At 51.2% G+C, this 25,419-nt stretch overlaps 1 protein-coding gene across 5 annotated transcripts; it reads left to right on the top strand.

The window, feature by feature from the left end:
• Positions 1-116: 116 nt before the first annotated feature.
• PODNL1 (podocan like 1) lies at positions 117-25,012 on the top strand. Of its 5 annotated transcripts, none has more exons than XM_055430154.2 (11): positions 123-374; positions 18,672-18,720; positions 18,859-19,086; positions 19,813-19,906; positions 20,194-20,258; positions 20,407-20,516; positions 21,937-22,093; positions 22,346-22,461; positions 23,120-23,777; positions 24,329-24,477; positions 24,598-25,012. In XM_055430154.2, the coding sequence occupies exons 2-11, from the start codon at positions 18,718-18,720 to the stop codon at positions 24,746-24,748; spliced, it is 1,731 nt and encodes a 576-aa protein (XP_055286129.2). In that variant the 5' UTR covers positions 123-374; positions 18,672-18,717; the 3' UTR covers positions 24,749-25,012. The 5 variants fall into 5 exon arrangements, with proteins under 5 accessions (XP_088695213.1, XP_055286129.2, XP_088695214.1 ...); XM_088839086.1 differs by having other exon boundaries at positions 176-264; XM_088839087.1 differs by lacking the exons at positions 18,672-18,720; positions 18,859-19,086 and having other exon boundaries at positions 117-264.
• The last annotated feature ends 407 nt before the right edge of the window (positions 25,013-25,419 follow it).

Raw genomic sequence — 25,419 nt, 5'->3', positions numbered from 1 at the left:
GGTGGGTTTCCATGGAGATCTAGGCGGTCCTGGCCTGTGGGCGGGGCGATGGGCGCCTGTGGTCCAGAAGGGTCATAATCCCCAGCCCAAGGATATCCGCGCCCAGTCTGGTTACAGCGAAGTTCTGGCAAACATCCTGGGGCCACCGGCCGGGCTAAGGAAAGCGATTTACAAAATAAAAAGATGAAATTGATTCAAACATCTTTCAGGACTTCCCTGGCCGTCCAGTGGTTTCAGGACTTCTCATGGCTTCAACTGCAGGAGGTATGGGTTCCATCCCTGGTCCAGGGACTAAAACCCCACCGTGCAGAGGGGCGTGAGAAAAAAACAAATTCAGATGGACTGGCGGGCGGCCTGACCAGATCATGATGATGGTAATAACAACATTAATCATTTATATAGTACTTTACACTTACCAGAAACAGTTCTGCACTTAGAATCCTATGTAGTAGATCACTGTTATGCCCATTTTATAGATAATAGTAATAACAGTTGTTTAATGTCAGATATGAGTATCATCTTCCTGTGCTTTAGCTTATTTAACTTTCAAAGCCGTTTTGGAGATGGATCCTTTTATTATCTTCGTTTTAAACGTGATGAAACTGAGGCTTACAGTGTACTGCTCCTGAACATCTGGCACATATACAACTCAGATGCGTGAGTGTTGTGACCATAATTAGAGAAGAATAGAATGGATCTGGCTTTCATGTTCTTCCAACCTCTGTCTTCATTTATTCAATAAATACTTACTGAGAACCTACTATGTTCAGTTGAATAAGACAGGGCTTATATATGTGGCTGTGTCAGGTCTTAGTTGCATCGTGGGAGATCTTTTGTTGATCGCAGCACACAGACTCTCTAGTTGTGGTGCGTAGACTCCAGAGTGCACAGGCTCAGTAGTTGTAGCTGGTGGGCTCAGATGCCTCATGGCATGTGGGATTGTAGTTCCCCCACCAGAGATCAAACCAGTGTCCCCTGCATTGCAAGGCAGATTCTTAACCTCTGGACCACCATGGAAGTCCCTAGTGACTCACTTTTAGAAAAAAGAATGGAAAGGGAAAATGTAGTCTGGCAGTGAAGAAACTTGGCAGATAACACCTCAATCAAGTGATCAAGTTTATCATTATAGTGATAAGTTGTGTGCATGTCATGGGCACTTGATGTGATGTGAGGACACTTGCACTTGTCTGGTATTCTCTTCAAAACCCATAACCTCCATCTAATGAGAAAACATCAGGTGATTGTCCCAAATGGAGGGACAGGACTTTCTACAAAAGTCCTAACCAGTATACTTCAGAAGTGTCGAGGTCATGAGAAAACATGACCAAGAAACTGGCACAGTTTAAAGGAGTCTAAGAAGATGATGTGATAACCAAATGAAATGTTAGATGTGATCCTGAACCACAAAAGGACATCAGAGTAAAACGGGGGAAACTGACTTTATGTCTGTAGTTTAGTAAATAGTGTTATATCAACATTAGTTAATCTCTTAGTTGTGACAAATATGCCTGGTTAGGCAATATATTAACATTCGGGGCAGTTGGGTGGAGGGTAGACAAGAATTCTTTGTACCAACCACCTCCTTTGCACATTGTAGTCTGATCAAGCTGCTATAGCAAAAATATTACAGACTGGGTGGGTTTGCAACAAACATTTATTTCTCACAGTCCTGGAGGCTGGGAAATCCAAGATCTAGGTTCTGGCAGATCGGGTATTTGGTGAGGACCCACTTCCTTTATTGTGGGCAGCATTTCCTTGCTGCACCCTCATATGGCAGAGAGAGAGACGTAGAGATAGAAACAGAGACAGGGAATAGGGAGGAAGAGAGAGAGGCAGAGGGCTCAAAAGTTCCCTTATAAGGGCATTATGTGCTCTGCAGTACTAAGCTTCTTCACTTGTGTGCGACTTTTTGCTACCCTATGGACTCTAGTCCGCCAGGCCCCTCTGTCCGTGGGATTCTCCAGGCAAGAATACTGGAGGTGGTTGCCACGCCCTCCTCCAGAGAATTTTCCTGACCAGGGATCTAACTCACATCTCTTATATCTCCTGTATTGTCAAGCAGGTTCTTTACCTGTAAGGGCACTAATTCCATTCATAAAGGCTCCACCTGCCTGACCTAATTACTTCCCAAAGACCCCCATCTCCTAATACCATCACACTGGGGTTTAGGGCTTCAACCTTTGAATTTCAGGGGGACCCAAGCACAGCCTGTAGGACAAGTCATCTGTAAATCAAAAAGTATTCCAAAATAAAAAGTTTTTAAAGAGATGGGGGGCAAGTCATTATGGTTGCTGTGTAGAGGATAGTTTAGGGGACAAAGTGCAAGAATGGCCTCAGAGAGGCTAGAGAGGGAGGTGATGGTGCCTTGAATTCAGATAATAGCAGTAGAAAGAGAAAAGTAATCACATGCAAAGGTGATGGGTGATGCTCATGGCTTGGGTATTGGGATGGAGGCAAGAAAGGAAGACAGTGCCCTCCTTCAGCAGGATGGAGGAAACCAGACATGAGTGCCCCTCATCCCCTTTCCAGAGCCCCACCTACCCCGGTGGAAGAGATCTTGTATCAGTTATCCATTGTTGTATAATAAACAACACCAAACCCAGCGGTGTAAAATTACAACAATCGTTTAGTCATTTTCTATATATTTATGTATTTATTTGATTGGGTTGGGTCTTAGTTGTGGCACGCAGCCTCTTCATCGCTACATCGTGCAGGATCCTTCTTTGCAGCACACGGACTCTCTGGTTGTGGCATGGGAGCTCCAGAGCATGTGGGCTTCATTAGTTGTGGCACGCAGCCTTAGTTGCTGCACAGCATGTGGGATCTTAGTTCCCTAAGCAGGCATTGAACTCGCGTCCCTTGCATTGCGAGGTGGACTCATGTATGTGTATCTCTGTTCACAGGCAGGCTTGTCTCTAGTTGTGGCAAGTGGGAGCTGCTCTCTAGTTGCAGTGCGCGGGCTTCCCATCACGGTGGCTTCTCTTGTTGAGCACAGGTTCTAAGGTGAGAGGGCTTCAGTAGTTGCGGCATGAGAGCTTGGTAGTTGCAGTTCTTGGGATCTAGAGCACTGACTCAGGAGTTGTGGTACACAGGCTGGGTTGCTCCAAGGCCCATGGGATCCTCCCAGGCCAGGGATGGATCCTGTGTCTCCTGCAGTACATGGCGGATTCTTAACTACTAGACCACCAGGGAAGTTAGTATTACTATCTCTTACAATCCTGAGTCGGCTGGATTCAGCTGGGCAGTTCTCACTTGAATTCTTTCGTGCATTCCATTCGGATGATGTGCTGAGGTTGGAGTCAACTTGGCACATACATGTGGACTTCGCACACACATATGCCTTGTATAAGAATAAAAACATTGTCAATATCATTGATGATCCCAGTATCTTTATTCCCTGTCAAGGTAACAGCATCCTAGAATTTTGTCCTACCATTCTCATTATGTTTATATTCCTAAAGAACATAGTGTTTATTTTGCCTGCTTTGTACCTTTATACAAATGGATTCATAATGGTGGGACTCTCTTATGATTTGCGTTTTCACTCAGTGATCTGCTCCTGTGATTCATCCGTATTGTGTGTAGTTGGGGGTGTGTTTGTTTTCACTGTGCTAAGTTGCTTCAGTCATGTCCGACTCTTTGTGACCCCTTACACTATAACCTACCAGGCTTCTCTGTCTATGGGAGTCTCCAGGCAAGAATACTGGAGTGGGGTGCCATTTCCTTCTCCAGAGGATCTTCCCAATCCAGGGATCGAACCTGTGTCTCTTATGTCTCCTGCGTTGGCAGGCGGGTTCTTCACCATTAGCACCAGCCACTTGGGAAGCCCTACACTACCATGTAGTGAATGCACCATCATTCTCTACTGTCCTGTCAGTTGAAAGTGCAGCTGTTTCCAGTTTGAGGAAGCATCAATGATCAATGCTTGATCATCAAAGCATGATCAGTGCTTCACAGAGCCCTCTTGTACATATCTCCCAGAGAACCTGTGCAAGAGTTTATCTAAGGTCATACGTTGGAGTGGAATTGCTGGTATGGGTCACATTGTTTTTCCAAAGTGGTTGTATCCATCTACACCCGTAACAATGATGTGTGAGCATTCTAGTTGCTCCACATCCTTAGCAACACTTGACGTTGTCAGACTGCTTCACATGTGTCCTTTACCAGGTAAGAAACACAGCAATCTGGTGTCACTCATCCCTGCTGGGAGCACCCCAGTCAAGAAAGGTATCCATATTCTTGTTTAAAAATAGATGTAACCTCCCTGGGAAGCCTCCTGCCCAAAGCTTGGTGCCCTCTCTGTGTTTCCTTCTCCCAACACGGCAGTGTTACAGCTTCCATGGACCTGTGGTTGACTCACGCTTAAGATATGTAGATTCTACTGTATATGTAGACCCACAGAAAGGTGTGGTCGGTTCTGAGTAGGGGTCCATCTGTTGGGGCAGAGACAAACATGGGATTGAAAGGATACAAGATGACCTTAGGGAGCTACTGTTGGGAATTCTCTGGTGGTCCAGTGGTTAAGAACCACATTCTAATACAGGGGACTCGGGTTCAACTCCTGATCAGGGAACTAAGAGTCCACATGCCACTGAGCAGCTACGCCACAAGCTACAACTACTGAGTGTGCTCAGTGCAGAGCCCGTGCTGCACAGCTAGAGAGGCCCCCTCACAGTGCAACTAGAGAAAGCCTGTGTGCCACAGTGAAGACCCAGCGCAGCCACCCACCTTCAAAGAAGCCACTGTAATTTACTGTGACCAAACCTGTATATGAACTAATACAGTTTATTTTTAATAAATATGAACAATTCGTGTATATATTGTATACAGTTCAGTTCAGTCGCTCAGTTGTGTCCGACTCTTTACGACACCGTGGACCACAGCATGCCAGGTCTCCCTGTCCATCACCAACTCGTGGAGTTCACTCAAACTCATCTCCATTGAGTCTGTGATGCCATCCAACCATCTCATCCTCTGTCGTCCCCTTCTCCTCCTGCCTTCAGTCTTTCCCAGCATCAGGGTCTTTTCAAATGAGTCAGCTCTTCGTATCAGGTGGCCAAAGTATTGGTTTCAGCTTCAGCATCAGTCCTTCCAATGAACACCCAGGACTGATCTCCTTTAGAATGGACTGGTTGGATCTCCTTGCAGTCCAAGGGACTCTCAAGAGTCTTCTCCAGCACTACAGTTCAAAAGCATCAATTCTTTGGCGATCAGCTTTCTTCAGGGTCCAACTCTCACATCCATACGTGACCACTGGAAAAACCATAGCCTTGACTAGATGGACCTTTGTTGGCAAAGTAATGTCTCTGCTTTTTAATATGCTATCTATGTTGGTCATAACTTTCCAAGGAGTAAGCGTCCTTTAATTTCATGGTTGCAGTCACCATCTGCAGTGATCCTGGAGCCAAAAAAAATAAAGTCTGACACTGTTTCCACTGTTTCCCCATCTATTTGCCATGAAGTGATGGGACCAGATGCCATGATCTTAGTTTTCTGAATCTTGAGCTTTAAGCCAACTTTTTCACTCCCCTCTTTCACTTTTCTCAAGAGGCTTTTTAGTTCCTCTTCACTTTCTGCCATAAGGGTGGTGTCATCTGCATATCTGAGGTTATTGATATTTCTCCCGGCAATCTTGATTCCGGCTTGTGCTTCTTCCAGCCCAGCGTTCCTCATGATGTACTCTGCATAGAAGTTAAATAAGCAGGGTGACAATATACAGTCTTGACGTACTCCTTTTCCTATTTGGAACCAGTCTGTTGTTCCATGTCCGGTTCTAACTGCTGTTTCCTGACCTGCATACAGATTTCTCAAGAGTCAGGTCAGGTGGTCTGGTATTCCCATCTCTTTCAGAATTTTCCACAGTTCATTGTGATCCACACAGTCAAAGGCTTTGGCATAGTCAATGAAGCAGAAATAGATGTTGTTCTGGAACTCTCTTGCTTTTTCCATGATCCAGCGGATGTTGGCAATTTGATCTCTGGTTCCTCTGCCTTTTCTAAAACCTGCTTGAACATCTGGAAGTTCATGGTTCACGTATTGTCGAAGCCTGGCTTGGAGAATTTTGAGCGTGACTTTACTAGCGTGTGAGATGAGTGCAATTGTGCAGTAGTTTGAGCATTCTTTGGCATTGCCTTTCTTAGGGATTGGAATGAAAACTGACCTTTTCCAGTCCTGTGGCCACTGCTGAGTTTTCCAAATTTGCTGGCATATTGAGTGCAGCACTTTCACAGCATCATCTTTAAGGATTTGAAATAGCTCAACTGGAGTTCCATCACCTCCCCTAGCTTTGTTCATAGTGATGCTTCCTAAGGCACACTTGACTTCACATTCCAGGATGTCTGGCTCTAGGCGAGTGATCACACCATCATGATTATCTGGGTCATGAAGATCTTTTTTGTACAGTTCTTCTGTGTATTCTTGCCACCTCTTCTTAATATCTTCTGCTTCTGTTAGGTCCATACTGACTTTATTATTTACTTTTGGCTGCGCAGCATGGGCTTTTCTCTAGTTGTGGCAAACAGAGCTACTCTCTAGGTGCCATGCATGGGCTTCTCATTGCTGTGGCTTCTCTTGTTGTGGAGCACAGGCTCTAGGCTCATGGGCTTCAGCAGTTGCAGTTCCCAGGCTCTAGAGCACAGGCTTAGTAGTTGTGGTACAGGGCTTAGTTGCTCAGCAGCATGTGGGACCTTCCTGGTCCTGGGATTGAACCCATGTCTCCTGCATTGGAAGGCAGATTCTTTATCACTGAGCCACCAGGGGAGCCTTTGGTCAAATTTTTTATTCAACAGATACACGAGTACGTAACGTGGCAAGGCCCGCCTCTCCTCTCAGCCCCAGCCACCCAGTTCTCCCCTCTGAGACAACCAACTCATGAAAATATTTAGTTTATGAAAATGTGATTGTTAGCCTCACTCTGCAACTTTTTTGTCTTCTTGTTAGCTGTCCTCACTCTAATCCATGTAGTGGTTTGAATGGTGATCCACAAACAGATGTGCTGACATCCTAACCCCAGAACATGTGAGCATGACTTTATTGTGAAAAAAAGAGAGAGAGAGAGAGAGATGTAATTAAATTAAGGATCTTGAGATTATCCTGGATTAGCCCTAAATCCAGTGACCAGTATCCTTAAAAGAGACAGAAGAGGAGAAGCATAGATAGACACACACAAATAGAGAGGAAAAGACCATGTGGAAACCAAGGCAGGGACTTGGGAGACAGAGCTAGAAACACTGGGAATGGCAAAGATTGCCAGAAACCACTAGAAACTGGAAGAGAGACAAACAAGTAGTTTCCAAAATGAACCAAGCCTGCCAACACCTTGACTTTGGGCTTTTAGCCTCCACAAGTCCAAATAAACAATTTGGACTTTTGAAATGAATCCATTGCTGCTGTTTAAAGCCATCCAGTTTGTGATCCTTGGTTACAACAGCCCCAGGGGGAAATGAATAAAGTATGTGTAGATAAAGTCCACGGTGGGTCCTAGATCTGTTTGCTTACTATTTCAATAGGACACCTTTTTTCTTTTTTTTGTCTGTTTATCTATTCCCATCTTCTTTTCTATTTATTCATTTACGGCTGTGCTGGGTCTTTGATGCTGTGAGTGGGCTTTCTCTGGTTGTGGCAAGCAGGGGGACTACTCTCTAGTTGCAGTTCTTGGGCTTCACATGGTGCCGTGGTAAAGAATCTGCCTACCAATACAGGAGACACTGGAGACTCAGGTGTGATTCCTGGGTCAGGAAGACCCCTTGGAGAAGGAAATGGCAACCCACTCCAGATTTCTTGCCTGGGAAATCTCACGGACGAAAGAGCCTGACAGGCTACAGTCCATGGGGTCGCAAAGAGCCAGGCACGACTGAGTGACTGAGCACACACACACTCTCGTTGTGGACGCAGGCTCCAGAGCTGAGTCTCAGTATTTGTGGCTCACCGACTTAGCTGCCCCGAGGCATGTGAAGTCCTCCAGGACTTATGTACCCTGCGTTGGCAGGCAGACTCTCAACTACTGGACTGCAAGAAAGTCCTACTATTCCCCTCTTAGCCAGATTTTTTTCACTGATCACCTGGTATGTGAGAGGCCCTGTTCTCGGTCTGGGGACACAGCAGTGACTATGGCCAAGTGCCCACCTCCGTAGAGCTGATACTCAGGTGGGGGAGATGGACAGTGGGCAAATACATAAATCAGGATGTGAGAAATGCCAGGAAGAAAAATGAGGCAAGGAAGAAGAAACAGTGGAGGGGAAAAAAAAACAACCTGCTTCTGATCAGGGGATTTGGTGAGGGGGTTCTCTGAGGACGTGATGTGAAGTTGCTAGCTTTGTGGAGTGGAGGGCGACAGACTTTTTACTCTGTTTAATGACTGCAGGGAGCAGTCTGTGTGTGGACATGCTGGGGGCTATGTCAGAAGAGATGGCTGGTCCCTGTGTGTCACAGAGAGGATAATACTGTGAATAGTCTACTTGCTCCTCTCCCTCCACCCGATCACCCATCCACCCCCGCCTCCACACCCCATCACCCCTTCCTTGCATTCAGGCAGGACCAGGAGATGAATCCTCACCAGTGAGGCAGGAGCGGGAGGGTAGATGGTCCTTCCGAGTGGGGGCACTGAAAAAGTGATAGGGAGTCTCTCTCTTCAACTGCCCCAGCCAGGCACAGACTGCTGTTCGGGTCCGTGCAGCCTCTGTTGGACTGGATCCCAGAATGACTACGACTCTGACACCCTGCTGAGATCTGTTGAGACTGTGGTGTTTAGTCATTGATCTTTGCGGTCATTTGTTATGTAGAATGGTCTTGCCTGCCCCACCTCTCTCTCTCTCTCTATATATATATATATATATAAAAAACCTTTGAATACTGTGGGGGCTGGAGGCCATACCTCTGCAGAGTCAAAAATCCATGTGTAAGTTTCAGTTGACCCTTCAAATTTGAGGTTCTGGATCTGCAGATTCGGCCCATCACGGTGTGACACTGTCGAAGAAATTCAGTGAAAATAATCCACATATAAGTGGACCCATGTAGTTCAAGGAAATACATATGTATGTATGTATGCTAAGTCACTTCAGTCGTGTCCGACTCTATGTGACCCCATAGACGGAAGCCCACCAGGCTCCCCCATCCCTGGGATTCTCCAGGCAAGAACACTGGACTGGGTTGCCATTTCCTTCTCCAATGTGTGAAAGTGAAAAGTGAAAGTGAAGTCGCTCAGTCGTGTCCGACCCTTAGCGACCCCACGGACTGCAGCCTACCAGGGTCCTCCATCCATGGGATTTTCTAGGCAAGAGTACTGGAGTGGCTTGCCATTGCCTTCTCCGATGTATGTATGTATACACACACACAATATTTTACATAAATACACATAATATATATATAGTGTGTGTGTGTGTAAAGAAACCTGTATGCAGGTCAAGAAGCAACAGTTAGCGTCGGTTCCAAATTGGGAAAGGAATACATCAAGGCTGTATACCGTCACCCAGTTTATTTAATTTATATGCAGAGTACGTCATGCAAAATGCTGGACTGGAGGAAGCACAAGCTGGAATCAAGATTGCCTGGAGAAATATCCATAACCTCAAGATATTCAGATCACACCACCCTTATGGCAGAAATCGAAGAGGAACTAGAGAGCCTCTTGATGAAAGTGAAAGAGGAGAGTGAAAAAAACTGGCTTAAAACTCAACATTAAAAAAAACAAAGACCATGGCATCCAGTCCCATCACTTCATGGCAAATAAATGGGTAAACAATGGAAACAATGACAGACTGTTTTCTTGGGCTCCCAAGTCACTACTGATGGTGGCTGCAGCCATGAAATTAAAAGATGCTTGCTCCTTGGAAGAAAAGCTATGACCAACCTAGAGAGTGTATTAAAAAGCAAAGACATTACTTTGCCGACAAAGGTCTGTAAAAGCTATGGTTTTTCCAGTAGTCATGTGTGGATGTGTGAGTCGGACCATAAAGAAGGCTGAGCACCAAAGAACTGACGCTTTCAAACTGTGGTGTTGGAGAAGACTGAGAGTCTCTTGGACTGCAAGGAGATCAAGCCAGTCAATACTAAAGGAAATCAGTCCTGAATATTCATTGGATGGAAGGGTTTCCCTGGTAGCTCAGTTGATAAAGAACCCACTTGCAATGCAGGAGATCCCAGTTCAATTCCTGAGTTGGGAAGATCCGCTGGAGAAGGGATAGGCTACCCACTCCAGTATTCTGGCCTGGAGAATTCCATGGCCTGTATAGTCCATGGGGTTGCAAAGAGTTGGACTTGATTCATTGGAAGGACTGATGCTGAAGCTGAATCTCCAATACTTTGGCCACCTGATGTGAACTGTGGACTCATTTGAAAAGTCCCTGATGCTGGGAAAGATTGAAGGCAGGGGGAGAAGAAGATGACAGAGGATGAGATGGTTGGATGGCATCACCGACTCAATGGACATGAGTTTGAGCAAGCTCCAGGAAATGGTGAAAGACAGGGAAGCCTGGCATGAGGGACTAAGCACAGCACAGCACACACACACACACACACATGTACTGTGCCTTGTGCTCAGTCGCTCAGGCATGTCCGACCCTTTGCGACCCCATGGATGGCAGCCCACTAGGCTCCTTGGTCCATGGGGATTGTCCAGGCAAGAGTACTGGAGTGGGTTGCCATGCCTTTCTCCAGGGTATCTTCCCAACCCAGGGATTGAACCCAGGTCTCCCACATTGTTCTTTACCAACTGAGTCATTAGGGAAGCCCAAGAATACTGGAGTGGATAGCCTATCCCTTCTCCAGGGGATCTTCCCAACTCAGGAATTGAACTGGGGTCTCCTGCATTGCAGGTAGAGTCTACCAGCTGAGCTTCCAGGGAAGCCCATATATATATATGCTGCTGCTAAGTCACTTCAGTTGTGTCCGACTCTGTGCGACCCCATAGACGGCAGCCCACCAGGCTCCCCCGTCCCTGGGATTCTCCAGGCAAGAACACTGGAGTGGGTTGCCATTTCCTTCTCCAATGTGTGAAAGTGAAAAGTGAAAGTGAAGTCGCTCAGTCATGTCTGACTCGTAGCGACCCCATGGACTGCAGCCTACCAGGCTCCTCCGTCCATGGGATTTTCTAGGCAAGAGTACTGGAGTGGCTAGACATATATGTGTGTATATACATATATATAATGTGTATATATATTATTTTGTGTATATAAAATATTGTGTATATTCATATGTGTATATATAGTATTTGTGTATATATAATAGTTACTATATATTTTTTCATATTACATATATGCATATCATTTTATGTATGTAAAATCTATATAAATAAGAGGAGATTTAGCATGAGGAGTTGACTTATGTGATTATGGAGGATGAGAAGCCCCCAAACTGCTCTCCGGAAGCTGAGGACCCAGGAAAGCTGGTGGCGTTATTCCAGCTTGAGTCCTGAGGACTAGGGAAGCTGATGGCACATCTCCCAGTCCTGCAGCAAAAGAAGACCGATGTCCTAGCTCAAGTAGGCAGCATGAGAGAAAAGGCGTGATTGGCTGCTTCCTCCATCTTTTGTTCTGCTCAGGGATGCTGTAGTTGAATGATGCCCAGGCACAGTGGGGAGGGTCACCAGGTTTACTAAGTCCACTGATTCCAACACTAATCTCCTCTGGAAACACCCTCGCAGATGTGCGCAGGAAGAATATTTAATCTGGGCGTCCTGTGACCCAATAAAATGTTATCATGTGATTCTATATTTGACACATACAATGAACCATCACCAACCAGTACATGGTAGGCACATCTTCAGGTTTTTTTAAATTAATTAATTGCATTATTTATCTTTGTGCTGGGTCTTCATTGCTGCACGCAGGCTTTCTCTAGTTACATTTCATGGGCTTCTCACTGTGGGGGCTTCCCTTGTTGGAGAGCTTGGGCTTTAGGGTGCATAGGCTTCAGTAGTTGTGGCACGTGGGTGCAATAATTGTGGCTCTCGGGCTCTAGAGCACAGGCTCAGTAGTCGTGGCGGCACAGGCTTAATTACCCACAGCAAGTGGGATCTTCCGGGACCAGGGATTGAATCCATGTCCCCTGCATTGGCAGGCAGATTCTTTATCACTGGACCATCAGGGAAGTCCCACATCTTTCATTTTACCAGATACTTTCAGGTTCCTTTCTGACCCTCCTTCTCCATGGCCGTCGAGGGCTTCTCTTCCACCCACACCTCAAACCTAAGCATCCTTCAAGGTCCTCCCTTTAACTCCCTTCTCTTCTCCTTCTACATGTTCTTCTTGGTGAACAGCATCCATGCTGTGTCTCCAATTCTCACCTCTGTGGATATCTCATGTGTCCACTAGGATTCAGTTCAGTTCAGTTCAGTTCGGTCGCTCAGTCGTGTCCGACTCTCCGCGACCCCATGAATCACAGCACGCCAGGCCTCCCTATCCATCACCAACTCCCGGAGTACACTCAAACTCATGTCCACAGAGTCGGTGATGCCATCCAGCCATCTCATTCTCTGTCGTCCCCTTCTCCTCCCGCCCCCAACCTTTCCCAGCATCAGAGTCTTTTCCAGTGAGTCAACTCATCGCATGAGGTGGCCAAAGTATTGCAGTTTCAGCTTTAGCATCAGTCCCTCCAGTGAACATCCAGGATTGATCTCCTCTAGAATGGACTGGTTGGATCTCCTTGCAGTATAAGGGACTCTCAAGAGTCTTCTCCAGCACCACAGTTCAAAAGCATCGATTCTTCGGCGATCAGCCTTCTTCACAGCCTTCGCCACTAGGATTAGATTCATTAAAATTAGGTTCATTAAGATTATTAAAAGTGTGGGTGGGGGCACTTCCCTGGCAGTCCAGTGGTTAAGATGCTGTACTTCCAATGCAGGGGTGCAAGTTCAAGCCCTGGTCGGGAATTAAGGTTCCACATGCTGTGCAGCCAAATAAATAAATAATTTTTTAAAAAAAGATGGGTGGATGGGTAGAGAACACAATTCTAAGTCACCTGTGAAACCAAAAAAAATATATATATGGAATTTCAAGGACACAAAACTAAATAATAATAAAAACCTTACATATAAAAATTTGTGAAATGCAACCAACGTAGAACCTCAGAGGACATGTTAGACCCTGGTGGTCCAGTGGTTAGGACTCTGCACTTCCACTGCAGGTAGTACAGACCCCATCCCTGGTTGGAGACCTAAGATGCTGCAAATTGCAGGTTGCATCCCTTCCTCCCTGCCAAGAGGGGTGGGGGGTTGGGAGGGAGAAAAAATAAAAATAAGAAATATAAAGGAATGTTAAAATCCAAAATAAAAATGGCTAACCAAGAGAGATATCTATTTTTCTCTCCTGGTCAAGATAACTGGTGTTGCTTATGTGGAAAGGCCGAAATTCCATGGGCTGTTTTGACCTCCTTGACCCTCACAGGGCCCCCAAGATCTCAGTGTAAATTTCTCCACTTTTGTCAGATATGCACCCCCACCCCAACCGCCTGACTCGTTTCTCTATCAGCCAGAGCAGCCATCCCCCATCTGGTCCTTGACCTAATGTGATTTACCTCTCTGGCAGTCAGAAATTATTCAAACAAGCCAATCACATCCTCGGAAGGGAACCAGAGGTTAGCCCACACGTTTGTCACTACCACGGTTATCTCCTCGCAGCCCCTGCTGCTTGACTCTGCTCCTGAGTGCACCCCTCACCTGGTGGCTCAGTGTCTGCCTTCACTTCCGGCCTGTGAGTGTGTGTAACCAATTAACTGATGATGATCTCATCTATCCTGTTGGGTATCATGTGTTAGGCTCTCATGTGTTTCCACTGTTTAGGGCAGGTGATCCCTCTTTCTCCAACACGGCCAATAGGAGGGGATTAAAACTTTGGTCAATTCACGGACAGCAGTCTTCCTTGGTATGTGAGATCCAGTTTCCTTCTACAATATCTTGTTGCTCCACCATTCGAGGCTTCTAGTCCGAAGGCAGTGTCATGGCCCAAGATAGCCGATGGCGTTCCAGCCATCACGTCTATGTTCCATCAGAAAATAAGAAGGCACCTTCCTTTCCTCAAAGTTGTACATATCACTTCTGCTTACATAGTCATATGGCCATGTCTAGGGCTTCTCAGGTGGTGGCAGTGGTAAATAATCCACCTGCCAGTGCAGGAGAGGCAAGAGACACGGGTTCGATCCCTGGTTGGGGAGATCCCGTGGAGTAGGAAATGGCAACCCACCCCAGTATTCTTGCCTGGAAAATCCCATGGGCAGAGGAGCCTGGCTGACTGCAGTCCATGAGGTCACAAAGTCAGACAGGACTGAATACAGTACAATAGCAAGGCCTCATCTACCTGCAAGGGAACCTGGGAAATGTAGTATTTTATTCCAGGCAGCCATAAGGCCTGGCTAAGTACCAGTTCGTTTTATGGATTGGGTCCAGATCTTGAGGGGCTTATCAATCAGATAAAGGTTGATTGGGGAGTTTGGCCTTAGCCTGTGAGTCAAGACTGGATGCCATTAGAGGATGAGGAGGGGCAGGCCCAAGGTATGCCTTGGGATCATTAACTGGTACTGAGTTAAGACCCCTCCTTTCCTCTTCTCATTGGGAAGCTATGTTTTCTATCATTTTCTTGCTCCCTCCCACATCAACCCTGCCCCTTCTTCCCCGCAACCCAAAATGACACCAGATCAAGACTTTTCCTGGTGATCCTGTGCCTAAGATTCTATGCTCCCAGTGCAGGGGGCCAGGGTTCTTGACCCCACATGCCACGACTAAAGGATCCTGTATGCTGCAACTAGAGATCTCAAGTACTGCCCCTAAGACCTGGCACTGCTGCTGCTGCTGCTGCTAAGTCACTTCAGTCGTGTCCGACTCTGTGTGACCCCATAGACGGAAGCCCACCAGGCTCCCCCGTCCCTGGGATTCTCCAGGCAAGAACACTGGAGTGGGTTGCCATTTCCTTCTCCAATGTGTGAAAGTGAAAAGTGAAAGTGAAGTCGCTCAGTCGTGTCCGACCCTTAGCGACCCCACGGACTGCAGCCTACCAGGCTCCTCCATCCATGGGATTTTCTAGGCAATAGTACTGGAGTGGCTTGCCATTGCCTTCTCCAAGACCTGGCACAGCCAAATAATAAATAAATAAATAATTTTTTAATAAAAAAAAAAGTTGAAGAACACAATGAGATCAGATTGCTGCCCTAGCTCCCACGGTGTTCCTGCAACTATCTTTTGTCCCCTGATTCCACAGTCCTTCTTACTCTGAGATCACTGCCCCAGGAAAACCAAGAGACACCAGCACCCCCTCCTCATGCAAACATCCCCACACATACAGACACAATCCTACATGCATTCTGATTCTGCCAGACTCCACATTGGTAGACCATACTCTTTTACCACCCCTGTAGAACTCCCTCTTGGGCAGGGCAGAGCTGGGATGGACTGAAACGGGCTGGGCACGGCACAGTGCAGAGAAGGGGGTTTGTTGCAGGAAGATAAGGCCTGTGGGTCATTTACAAGAGTGGTGGTTATGTTCCCCACCAATCATCACATTCCATCTGTCTAGCCACAGGGACTGATTCCAGATGGACATGTGACCAATGCTAGGCCAATGACGTGTAACCTTGGGGTTTTCAGCTGGACTAAAGCTGGGGATATCTTGGCACCACACACAAGAGCCTGCTGGTAGAGCTGAGAGGTAGAGAGAGTTTCCATACTGAAGATGTCATTTGAGCCCCTGGACCTAGCTATGCTTGAAGGACACCCCTTCAACATTTCTATTCAAGAGTTAATAAATACCCTGGTTTGTATTCGTTAGTTTGCTTTGATTCTCTATTCCTTTGCATCTTTAAGAGTTTCCTGCCAGAAACTCACGTATTAATGGTTTGGTTCTCATTGTCACGTCCCTGTGGCTGGGATCAGTTCAGTAGTTCTTTAACTCCCTGGAGTTTTATTTACTCTATTACTCTCTAATTACTCTGTTTTGGAGACTAAGAAGCTGCTACACAACGTCCAAGCTCCTGCTTGTCAGTCCCACATGGAGAACTTGGAGGCCTGTTGTTCTCTTCTGGTCGAAGCTAAGTCCTGTCTTCTATCCTATCCCTGAGCGTCCCATTTCCGAAGGCCATGCAGTTCTAGGAAACACGGTTAAATGACTCCCTCTTTGGGGCCAAGTTTCTTCTTCTGTAAAAGAGGGATTAATAATACAGACACGCTGTCTCTGTCCATCATTCTTCCCCATCATGGTTCTTTCTTCCCACCGACCTGATACACTTCACCTCCATCACCCCATGGCTCAATGACCCCTCCCCCCAAATCCTCTGTAGTCGGTTCTGTCTGGGGCTTACCATGCCCTCCTCGGGCCACACCAGCAAACATCTCCTAGCTCTTTATTAAAAAAAAATAATTATTTATGTATTTATATTTGGCTGCTCTGCGTCTTGTTGCCTCACGAGCGAGTGTCACTGTATCATGTGGGATCTCTCCTCATGACTCTGGAGTGCTTGTGCTCAGTAGTTCTGGCTCATTGGCTTTGCTGCCCTGCGGCATGTGGGGTCTTAGTACCCTGACCAGGGATTGAACCCGTGTCCCCTGCATTGCAAGGCGGATTCTTAACCACCAGATCACCAGGGAAATCCCTAATATCTCTTTAGGGGTGAAACCTGCTCTACCCAAACCGCCAGGGAATTCAGGTCCCTTGGGTGTAGCCCCCAACCAGCGACCAATGGAGGGAGTTGGAGGATCAATACCTCAGCTCTCTCACCCCTGGTGTGGGATGACTCTGACCTCCCAGGGCTCCCTTGCAGGAGCCCAGCTCCTGAGCTCCAGCTGCCTGCCATGAAAATTTGCTTGATGATGAGAATGACCAACCATCCCAGTGTGCCCAGGACTGAGTGTTCCTCAGATGCAGAATTTTGAAAGCTAAAGTTGATTAAGTTCCAGGGCAAGTTGCTTACTCCAGTGATACCTCATCAATTACTGACTGCTCCCTTCCTCCCGTCTGCCACATCCCTGCTCCCCTACAGCTGCTGTCTCTGAGGCAATGGCACTAAATCTTCATCTCCGTCTGTTTTGGAGAGACCCCAACCTCCATCATGCCCTTTAAGCAGCCCATCAGCCACTCCCACCCAGTTGCTTAGTTTTTTCCTTCTGGGAAAAACTGGGGGCAGTTGCTTAGTTTTTTCCTTCTCACTATGTGGTTTCGTCTTGTGACAGCCTCTTTTCTTAAAAATAAATAAATAAATTTTATTTGGCTGCTCCAGGTCTTAGCTGTGGCACGTGAATGCTCAGTTGTGGCATGTGGGACCCAGTTTCCCGATCAGGAATCAAATGTGGGCCCCACGCATTGGGAGCTCAGAGTCTCAGACACTGGACCGCTAGGGAAGTCCCTGTCTCGTGACAGTCTTTTGAAAAAGGATCTTCTGTCATCTTCATGTTATGTGTGGGAAAGCTGAGGTTTGGGCAGGGAAATGACTGGTCTAAAGTCTTGCCGTTAAGTGGCACATCTCGGGGGACGGGACCTGGGGCCGAGATGGGCTTCCTCACCCCTCGGCACACACTGACACTCTGCTCTTGAGACCCTGGTATGAGCTAGGTGCTATCTTACCTTTGTTTTTTTTTCTTAATTCACGCATTTGGATTTCCCTGGAGGCTCAGTGGCAAAGAACCCGCCTGCCAATGCAGGAGATGCAGGTTCGATCCCTGGGTTGGGAAGATTCCCTGGAGAAGGAAATGGCAACCCACTCCACTATTCTTGCCCGGAGAATCCCATGGACAGAGGAGCCTGGTGGACTACAGTTCGTAGAGTCACAAAGAGTCAGACGTGACCGAGCGACCAAGCGCGTGAACAGTCATGCATTTATTTGGCTGCGCTGGGTCTTAGTTGTGGCATATGGGATCCAGTCCCCTGACCGGTAATCGAACCTGCCCCCTGAATTGAGAGCGCACAGTCTTAGCCACTGGACCACCAGGGAAGTCGCCTCTCTCACCGCCTTCTTATGCGTTATCTCCTTCAATCCTTACACCACTCTCAGGAGGGCAAGACAACCATTCCCCCACTCTATAGAATGGGAAACCAAGGCCAGGAGAGGTGGCAGAGGCCAGGTTCAAGCCCAGGCAGGCTGCCACTGAGAGCACATCCTTAACCACACGGCTGGTGCCTCAATACTTGTAATTTCCTCTTGGGCGGCGGCTGTGGCCATTTGGGTACAGGGGGAGTCTAGCTGCCAGTGAGTCCAGCTGGCAGAGGGGAGGAGGGGCCCAGATGGCAGGCCTGACTGGGAGCACCCCAGGCTGGCGTCTGGACCGGCAGGCTGAGCCCAGGCCTGCCCTGGCCCTTGTTCCCAGCCCCGGCTCCTTGGGGACCCTCCTGTGCCCTGAAGTGTCCACTCCTCTGCCTCCACCCCTACTCCTGCGGTCGGCCCAAATACCAGACAGGGCGAATCTCAGCTTTCCCCCAAGCATTCCTCGCTCCTGTGGCCCGGCCCAGGCTGGCCGAGGTTACGCAAGCGGAGCTGGGGTGGTTGGGGGAGGCGGGTGGGACCAAGGGGATGGGCTGGCCGGTCCTCACCACCCCGTCCGGCGCCTGCCCGCCCTCCGCAGGGCGGGAAAAGGGTGGGCCAGCTCCCCTGAGCCCCTGGGGGAACAGGCTGGGGGGGAGGAGGGGGGTTTGTGTGAGATGGGGGGCGGTGGCGGCCACAGCACAACCTCCAGAGGTGACCGCCTGGTTTCCATTAAGGAACCCTGGTCAGCAGTTCGGGCAAGACAGCAGAGCGGGGCTGGCTATGGTAAGGTGGGGCGGGGGCGGGTCTGAGGGTGGGGCCTGCCTGCCTGCTGCACACCCCCAACCCTGCGGGGATGCTTACGTTGCCATGGTGACCCGGTGCCCAGCCTGGGGACACCCTGACCTGTCCCTCAACTCCCAGCGACTGAGCCTATTGCTGCTGCTCCTGCTGCTGCCTGGCCCCCCACCCACTCTTGGCATGGAGGATGACGCCTCCTTCCCCCACCTGGGGGAGAGCTCCCAGCCCCCACCCCGGGCCTGCCCCCCACGCTGCTCCTGCCCCCGGCTCGACACAGTGGACTGCGACGGCCTGGACCTCCGGGTGTTCCCGGACAACATCACCAGGGCTGCTGAGCACCTCTCCCTGCAGGTGGGGCCGGCGTGTGGGTGCAGGGCGGCTCCCAGGGTGGACGGGGGAGCCTGCGGAGTGCCGGGGTTGGGGCTGCGGGGTCCCCATGCAGGGGTGAGGCGCTGAGCGTGTGGGTCGTGACACAGACGGGAGTTGGTCTTGATGAGCACGCAGGGGTCTGTGCAGCAGTCAGGTGAGAGGAGGTGGGAGCCACAGATGCTGAAAGTGGGGAGGGGCTGAGGGCTTAGGGGTGTCGGAGGGTCAATGTCTGCTGATTACGGGGTTGCTTGAGGTCAAGTGTAATGAGGCATCCAGGGTCAACTGTAGGGGTGGATGGGGCATTGGGGGCCAGGGTCTTTTTGTTACTGGGTTGTTACGAAGTAATGCCTTTGGGATCAAGTACAGGGTGAAGGTTCAGTGGTAAAGAACCCTCCTGCCAAGCAGGAGACGGGAGTTCAATCCCTGGGTCAGGAAGATCCCCTGGAGGAGGGCATGGCAACCCACTCTAGTATTCTTGCCTGGAGAATCCCATGGACAGAGGGACATGGTAGGCTACAGTCCATGGGGTCAGAAAAAAGATATGACAGAGGGACTCAACAACATCAAACAACAGGGTGAAAGGGTGTCGGGGCTTCCTGCTTAGGCTGAAGGGATGCCGAGAAGCAGGGCTTGGGGCCATTGGTTGAGGGCCCAGGGCCACGGGGGTCAGGGTGTGAATGTCGCCCCCAACCCCGGCCTGCCCTGCAGAACAACCAGCTCCAGGAGCTTCCCTACAACGAGCTGTCACGTCTCAGCGGGCTGCGGACCCTCAACCTCCACAACAACCTCATCTCCTCTGAGGGTGAGTGCAGGGACAACAGGAGGCCCCTCCACAGCCCGGTCCCTGCTGGCCTCTCCGTCCCCGTCTGGCTCTGTGGGCAGCTCTGCGGCAGTTCCCAGAACGGCCCTTTGCTGAGCAGGATGGAAACTTAGGGGGTGGGGGCAGGGGCTGTGGCTTTGGAGGACACGGCGGGGGCGGGGCCCAGAGGAGCCTCCGCCAGCCTCCATGCTGGGTGGGAACACAGGCTGCCCTCGTCCTTGCCCTCGCCCCCGGCCCGGAGGGCCCCTCACTGCCCGCCTTATGCACAGGCCTGCCCGACGAGGCCTTCGAGTCGCTCACACAGCTGCAGCACATCTACGTGGCCCACAACAAGGTGAGCGCCCCGCCGCGCCCCAGCCTGCCCCAGGCTGGCCGGCAAGGGTCAGCCAGCGGGGGTCCCACAGCACTGAGTTGACTGGGCGGCAGGCGGGCTGGGGCAGGACGGCCGTGCCACCGGGACCACTGTGCCTGTGCTCCCGCAGCTCTCTGTGGCCCCCCAGTTTCTGCCCCGCTCCCTCCGGGTCGCTGATCTGGCTGCCAACGAAGTGACTGAGATCTTCCCGCTCACGTTTGGGGAGAAGCCGGCGCTCAGGTATAGCTCCTGGATCAGCCCAGGCCCCGCTGGGTCTTGCATAGGCCTGGGGTCACTCTGCACCCTGGGGTCTTGACCGGGGTCATGAGCCAACCCTGGGGAGGCTCTGGGTGGTGGGGGAGACAGGGCCCCGGATGTCCTGTCTGGAGAATTTCAGACTGGAGAAGAGTGCACACACTCACGCATACACTCCACACACACATACTCACATATATACACCCACACATTCACACAGGCATTCACACACACACTCAGACACATTCACTCAACCCACCCACCCACTCACACACACACACCATACACTCAACACACTCACACACACACTCACATATACTCAAACTCACACATACACTCACAGCCACACCCACCCACCCACACATGCACACACACACTGACATACACACATACACCCACACATTCACACATACTCACAAACTCACACTCACATACACTCACAGCCACACCCACCCACACACACAAATCACACGCACACCACTCCCACACATGTACACACACCCCCACACACTGACATACACCCCCACACACCCCCACACATTCACACATACACTCAAACTCACACATACACTCAACACACTCTCATACACTCACAGCCACACCCACCCACCCAAATCATACCCACACCACTCCCACACATGCACACACACACACAGACACACACACACAGACACCTACACATTCACACAAACTCACACACACTCAACACACTCACAGCCACACCCACCCACACACACAAATCACACCCACACCACTCCCACACACGCACACACACACACTGACATACACACACACCCCACACACACACTTAACACCCTCTCATACGCTCACAGCCACACCCACCCACCCAAATCATACCCACTACTCCCACATATGCACACACACACTGACATACACACACATACACCCACACATTCACACATACAAACTCACACATACACTCAACACACAGCCACACCCACCCACCCAAATCATACCCACACCACTCCCACACATGCACCCACACACATTCACACATACTCACACTCAAATTCACACATACACTCAACACACACATTCACACATACAATCATACATTCACATACTCACACTCAAACTCATACATACACAACACACTCACATACTCTCACAGCCACACCCATCCACCCACACAAATCACACACACACACACACACACACACTGACATATACACATACACCCACACATTCACACATACTCACACTCTAACTCACACGTACACTCAATACACATTCACTCCCACACACAGTCACACCACTCCCACACACACACTCACACACACACTGACATGCACACACACACACACACTGACCCTGCCCTGAGCTGGGGCACGGGGTGGTGGGGAGGCTGGGGCCGGGCTGGTGGCAGGAGCCTGGCTCCCCTCAGGTCCGTGTACCTCCACAACAACCAGCTGAGCAACGCCGGCCTGCCCCCTGATGCCTTCCACGGCTCCGAGGCGGTGGCCACCCTCAGTCTCTCCAGCAACCAACTCAGCTACGTGCCACCCAGCCTGCCACCCTCGCTGGAGCGGCTCCACCTGCAGGTGCCCCCCTCCGCCCAGCCACCCCCACATCCCCACTCCCCTCGGGGCCCCACACCTCCGTCCTGGGGGACCCCTTGTATTCCCAGCAGTCAAAAGTGTCTTTGGGTCCTTTCCTCTGGCATGGGTAGCTAGCAGGCTCTCTCTGAGCAGCCTTGTTCAAAAGAACACCTTGTCCCTTACTCAGAAGCCCTTTGTGGCTCCCTATTGCCCTCTGCCCGGGACCCTCAGTCTCATCCTCTCCTCCCTTCCCAGAACAACCTCATCTCCAAGGTGCCCCGAGGAGCCCTGAGCCGCCAGACCCACCTCCGTGAGCTTTACCTTCAGCACAACCAGCTGACAGACAGTGGCCTGGATGCTACCACGTTCAGGTGGGGCCTGGAACAGGGGTTTGGGGGGGTGTAGGCTCGTGCTGGCAGTAGGGCCTGAGGAATTAGAATCTGGGAGCCCCAGCCCTCCATTTCACTACCCCGCTTTATGGCCAATTCAAAGCCTCATTTGGTGTGTGCCTACCGTGTACCAGGCGTGGCCAAGCACCCTGCCTCCAACCACCTGGTGCCTCGGTCTTATTACCCAACATCACAGCTGCCACATGAAGATCTCAGACCCAGAACTCTGACCTAGTCACCCCAGACTTACTTCCTGCCCAGATCTCTCAGCTCATCACCCCCAAGTTGAAATCTCCACCTTATATCTCTCAGGTGTGTGCTTACATGCTCTGTCACGTCTGACTCTTTGCAACCCCATGGACTGTAGTTCACCAGGCTCCTCTGTCCATGAGGTCTCCCAGACAAGAATGCTGGAGTAGGTTGCCATTTCCTTCTCCAGAGGATCTTACTGACCCAGAGACTGAACCTGCATCTCCTCCTGCCCTGGCAGGCAGGTTCTTGACCACTGAGCTACCTGGAAAGCCCAGACATCTCTCAGGACAGCTCCTCAACTCCCCCCACTGCAACTTGCCCTGCAGCATCCATCTGGGGCCTCCACTCTGGATGCCCAGCCTGACGCCACCTTTCTCTCTCCTGTCAGCAAGCTGCACCGCCTGGAGTACCTGGACCTGTCCCACAACCAGCTGGCTGCGGTGCCCGCCGGCCTGCCTCGCACCCTGGCTGTGCTGCATCTGGGCCGCAATCAAATCCGCTGGGTGGAGGCGGCCCGGCTAGGCGGCCTGCGGGGCCTGCGCTACCTGCTACTTCAGCACAACCAACTTGGGGCCACGGGGCTGCCAGCTGGAGCGCTGCGGCCACTGCGGGGCCTACACACGCTGCACCTCTACGGCAACAGGCTGGACCGAGTGCCCCAGGCACTGCCCCGTCGCCTGCGGGCCCTGGTGCTGCCCCACAACCGTGTGGCCGCACTGGGTGCCCGTGACCTGGCCTCCACACCCCGATTGGCTGAGCTCAACCTGGCCTACAACTGCCTGGCCAGCGCCCGCATGCACTTCCAGGCCTTCCGCCGGCTGCGGGCCTTGCGCAGCCTTGACCTGGCTGGCAACCAGCTGACCCAGCTGCCCTCCGGCCTGCCCACTGGCCTGCACACCCTTCGACTGCAGCGCAACCAGCTGCGGGCCCTCGAGCCGGAGCCGCTGGCTGGCCTGCACCAGCTTCAGGAGCTCAGTCTGGCACATAACCGACTGCGTGTGGGTGACATTGGGCCTGGCACCTGGCACGAGCTGCAAGCCCTGCAGGTCAGGGGCAGGCTGGTGGGCCATACTATCCACAAGGCAGCTCCTTCAGCCCTCTGCCAGCTTGCCCAGCTCCTCCCCTGGAAAGCCTTGAGATGCTGGAAAGAGAGTCCCCACTATATGTAGGCCAGCCCTAGGATGCCACGCCCTCCTCCAGGAGATCTTCCCGACCCAGGGATGGAACCCAGGTCTCCTGCATTGCAGGCAGATTCTTACCGTCTGAGCCACCAGGGAAGAATGGGGTTGGCCCAAAAGTTCATTAGGCTCTTCCGTAAGATGTTACGGCAAACCCCAGAAGAATTTTTGGGTCAACCCAATACTGTCTTTGTGAGTGATCAGCTGCATCAGTGGCTCCCATGGCAGGGACCCTGTCTGGGCCCCCATCACCTAGAATGAGGCCTGCCCCACTCTGTGGCAGGCAGGACTTGGCAGCCATGAAGTAGGTGGGGGGAGGGGGCAGAAGAACCAGACTGGGTGTTCATGAGGGCCCGGGAGGGGAGCAGGTGGCACAGGGTCTGAGGCCACCATGGCGCCATCTCTGCTTGCCTGCCCAGGTGCTGGACCTCAGCCACAACGAGCTGTCCTTCGTGCCCCCTGACCTACCCGAGGCCCTGGAGGAGCTGCACCTGCAGGGCAACCGCATCGGCCACGTGGGCCCTGAAGCCTTTCTCAGCACACCACGCCTGCGTGCCCTCTTCCTCAGGTACCCTGCGGGTGGCCGGGTTAGGAAACTCCAGGTAGGCAGGGCAGGGCTGTGGGCTATGAGCGGGCCCAGGTGGGCCTCTCCCCTGGAACATGCCCTCACACCCATCTCTCGGTCCAGGGCCAACAGGCTTCACATGACCAGCATTGCACCCGAGGCCTTCCTGGGTCTCCTGCACCTACGCGCTGTGGACACGACGGGGAACCCCGAGCCCGTCTTGGTCCACCTGCCGCCCACAGCCCCACATCGGCCACGGGCAGTGGGCCCCTGAGCCTGGAGGAGCCCGCAGAGCAACCCAGAGCCCTGGGGCTCTGCTGGGCTATGGACTATGGAGACAGCGCCCACCTGGGGCCTCGACCTGGCTCTCCTGGGCCTGCCCATCCTGTGCTGGCAGGGATCCTGGGACGGGCCCCCACACAGACACCCAGGGAGCCCAGGAGAGACTGGAGCAGGCCACTCACACACTGGGCGTACAGGCAATTCGGGCCCTGCTGGGCACTCCCCAACTGCCTGTGCAGATGGAGATGGCAATAAAGCCTAGCCCTGGCCTTCCCTGGTGGTCTGATGGTCAAGATTCCACGCCTCCACTGCAGGAGGTGTGGGTTCAGTCCTTGGTTGGGGAACTAAGATCCTGCATGCCTTGCAGCGTGACCAAAAAACAAACAGAAAAACACCCCTAGCCCTTTGAAGTGCTCACCGCAGACCAGGTGCCCTTCTGCTTGTGGGAGGGACGCTCATTGTGCCGTATCCAGCAGTGGAAGCTGAAGCTCTGGGATGCTAAGTGCATCTGGCAGTCTAGTCCACGTCCTGGGGCCCACAAGCGGCAGGGCTGCCTTGCAAGGCCGAGACGCATGTGGGTCACCTTGCACCACCACGTTCGACCTGACCTTGTGTGTAAACCCAGAGACGCCCAAGGCCACCAGCTGGGGAGACACACGCAGA

The sequence above is a fragment of the Moschus berezovskii genome, chromosome 8 (assembly GCF_049115385.1).
Source record: "Moschus berezovskii isolate FMDL1 chromosome 8, NW_MosBer_1.0, whole genome shotgun sequence".
Classification (NCBI taxonomy): domain Eukaryota; kingdom Metazoa; phylum Chordata; class Mammalia; order Artiodactyla; family Moschidae; genus Moschus; species Moschus berezovskii.
This window is presented reverse-complemented; position numbering and strand designations above follow the sequence as displayed.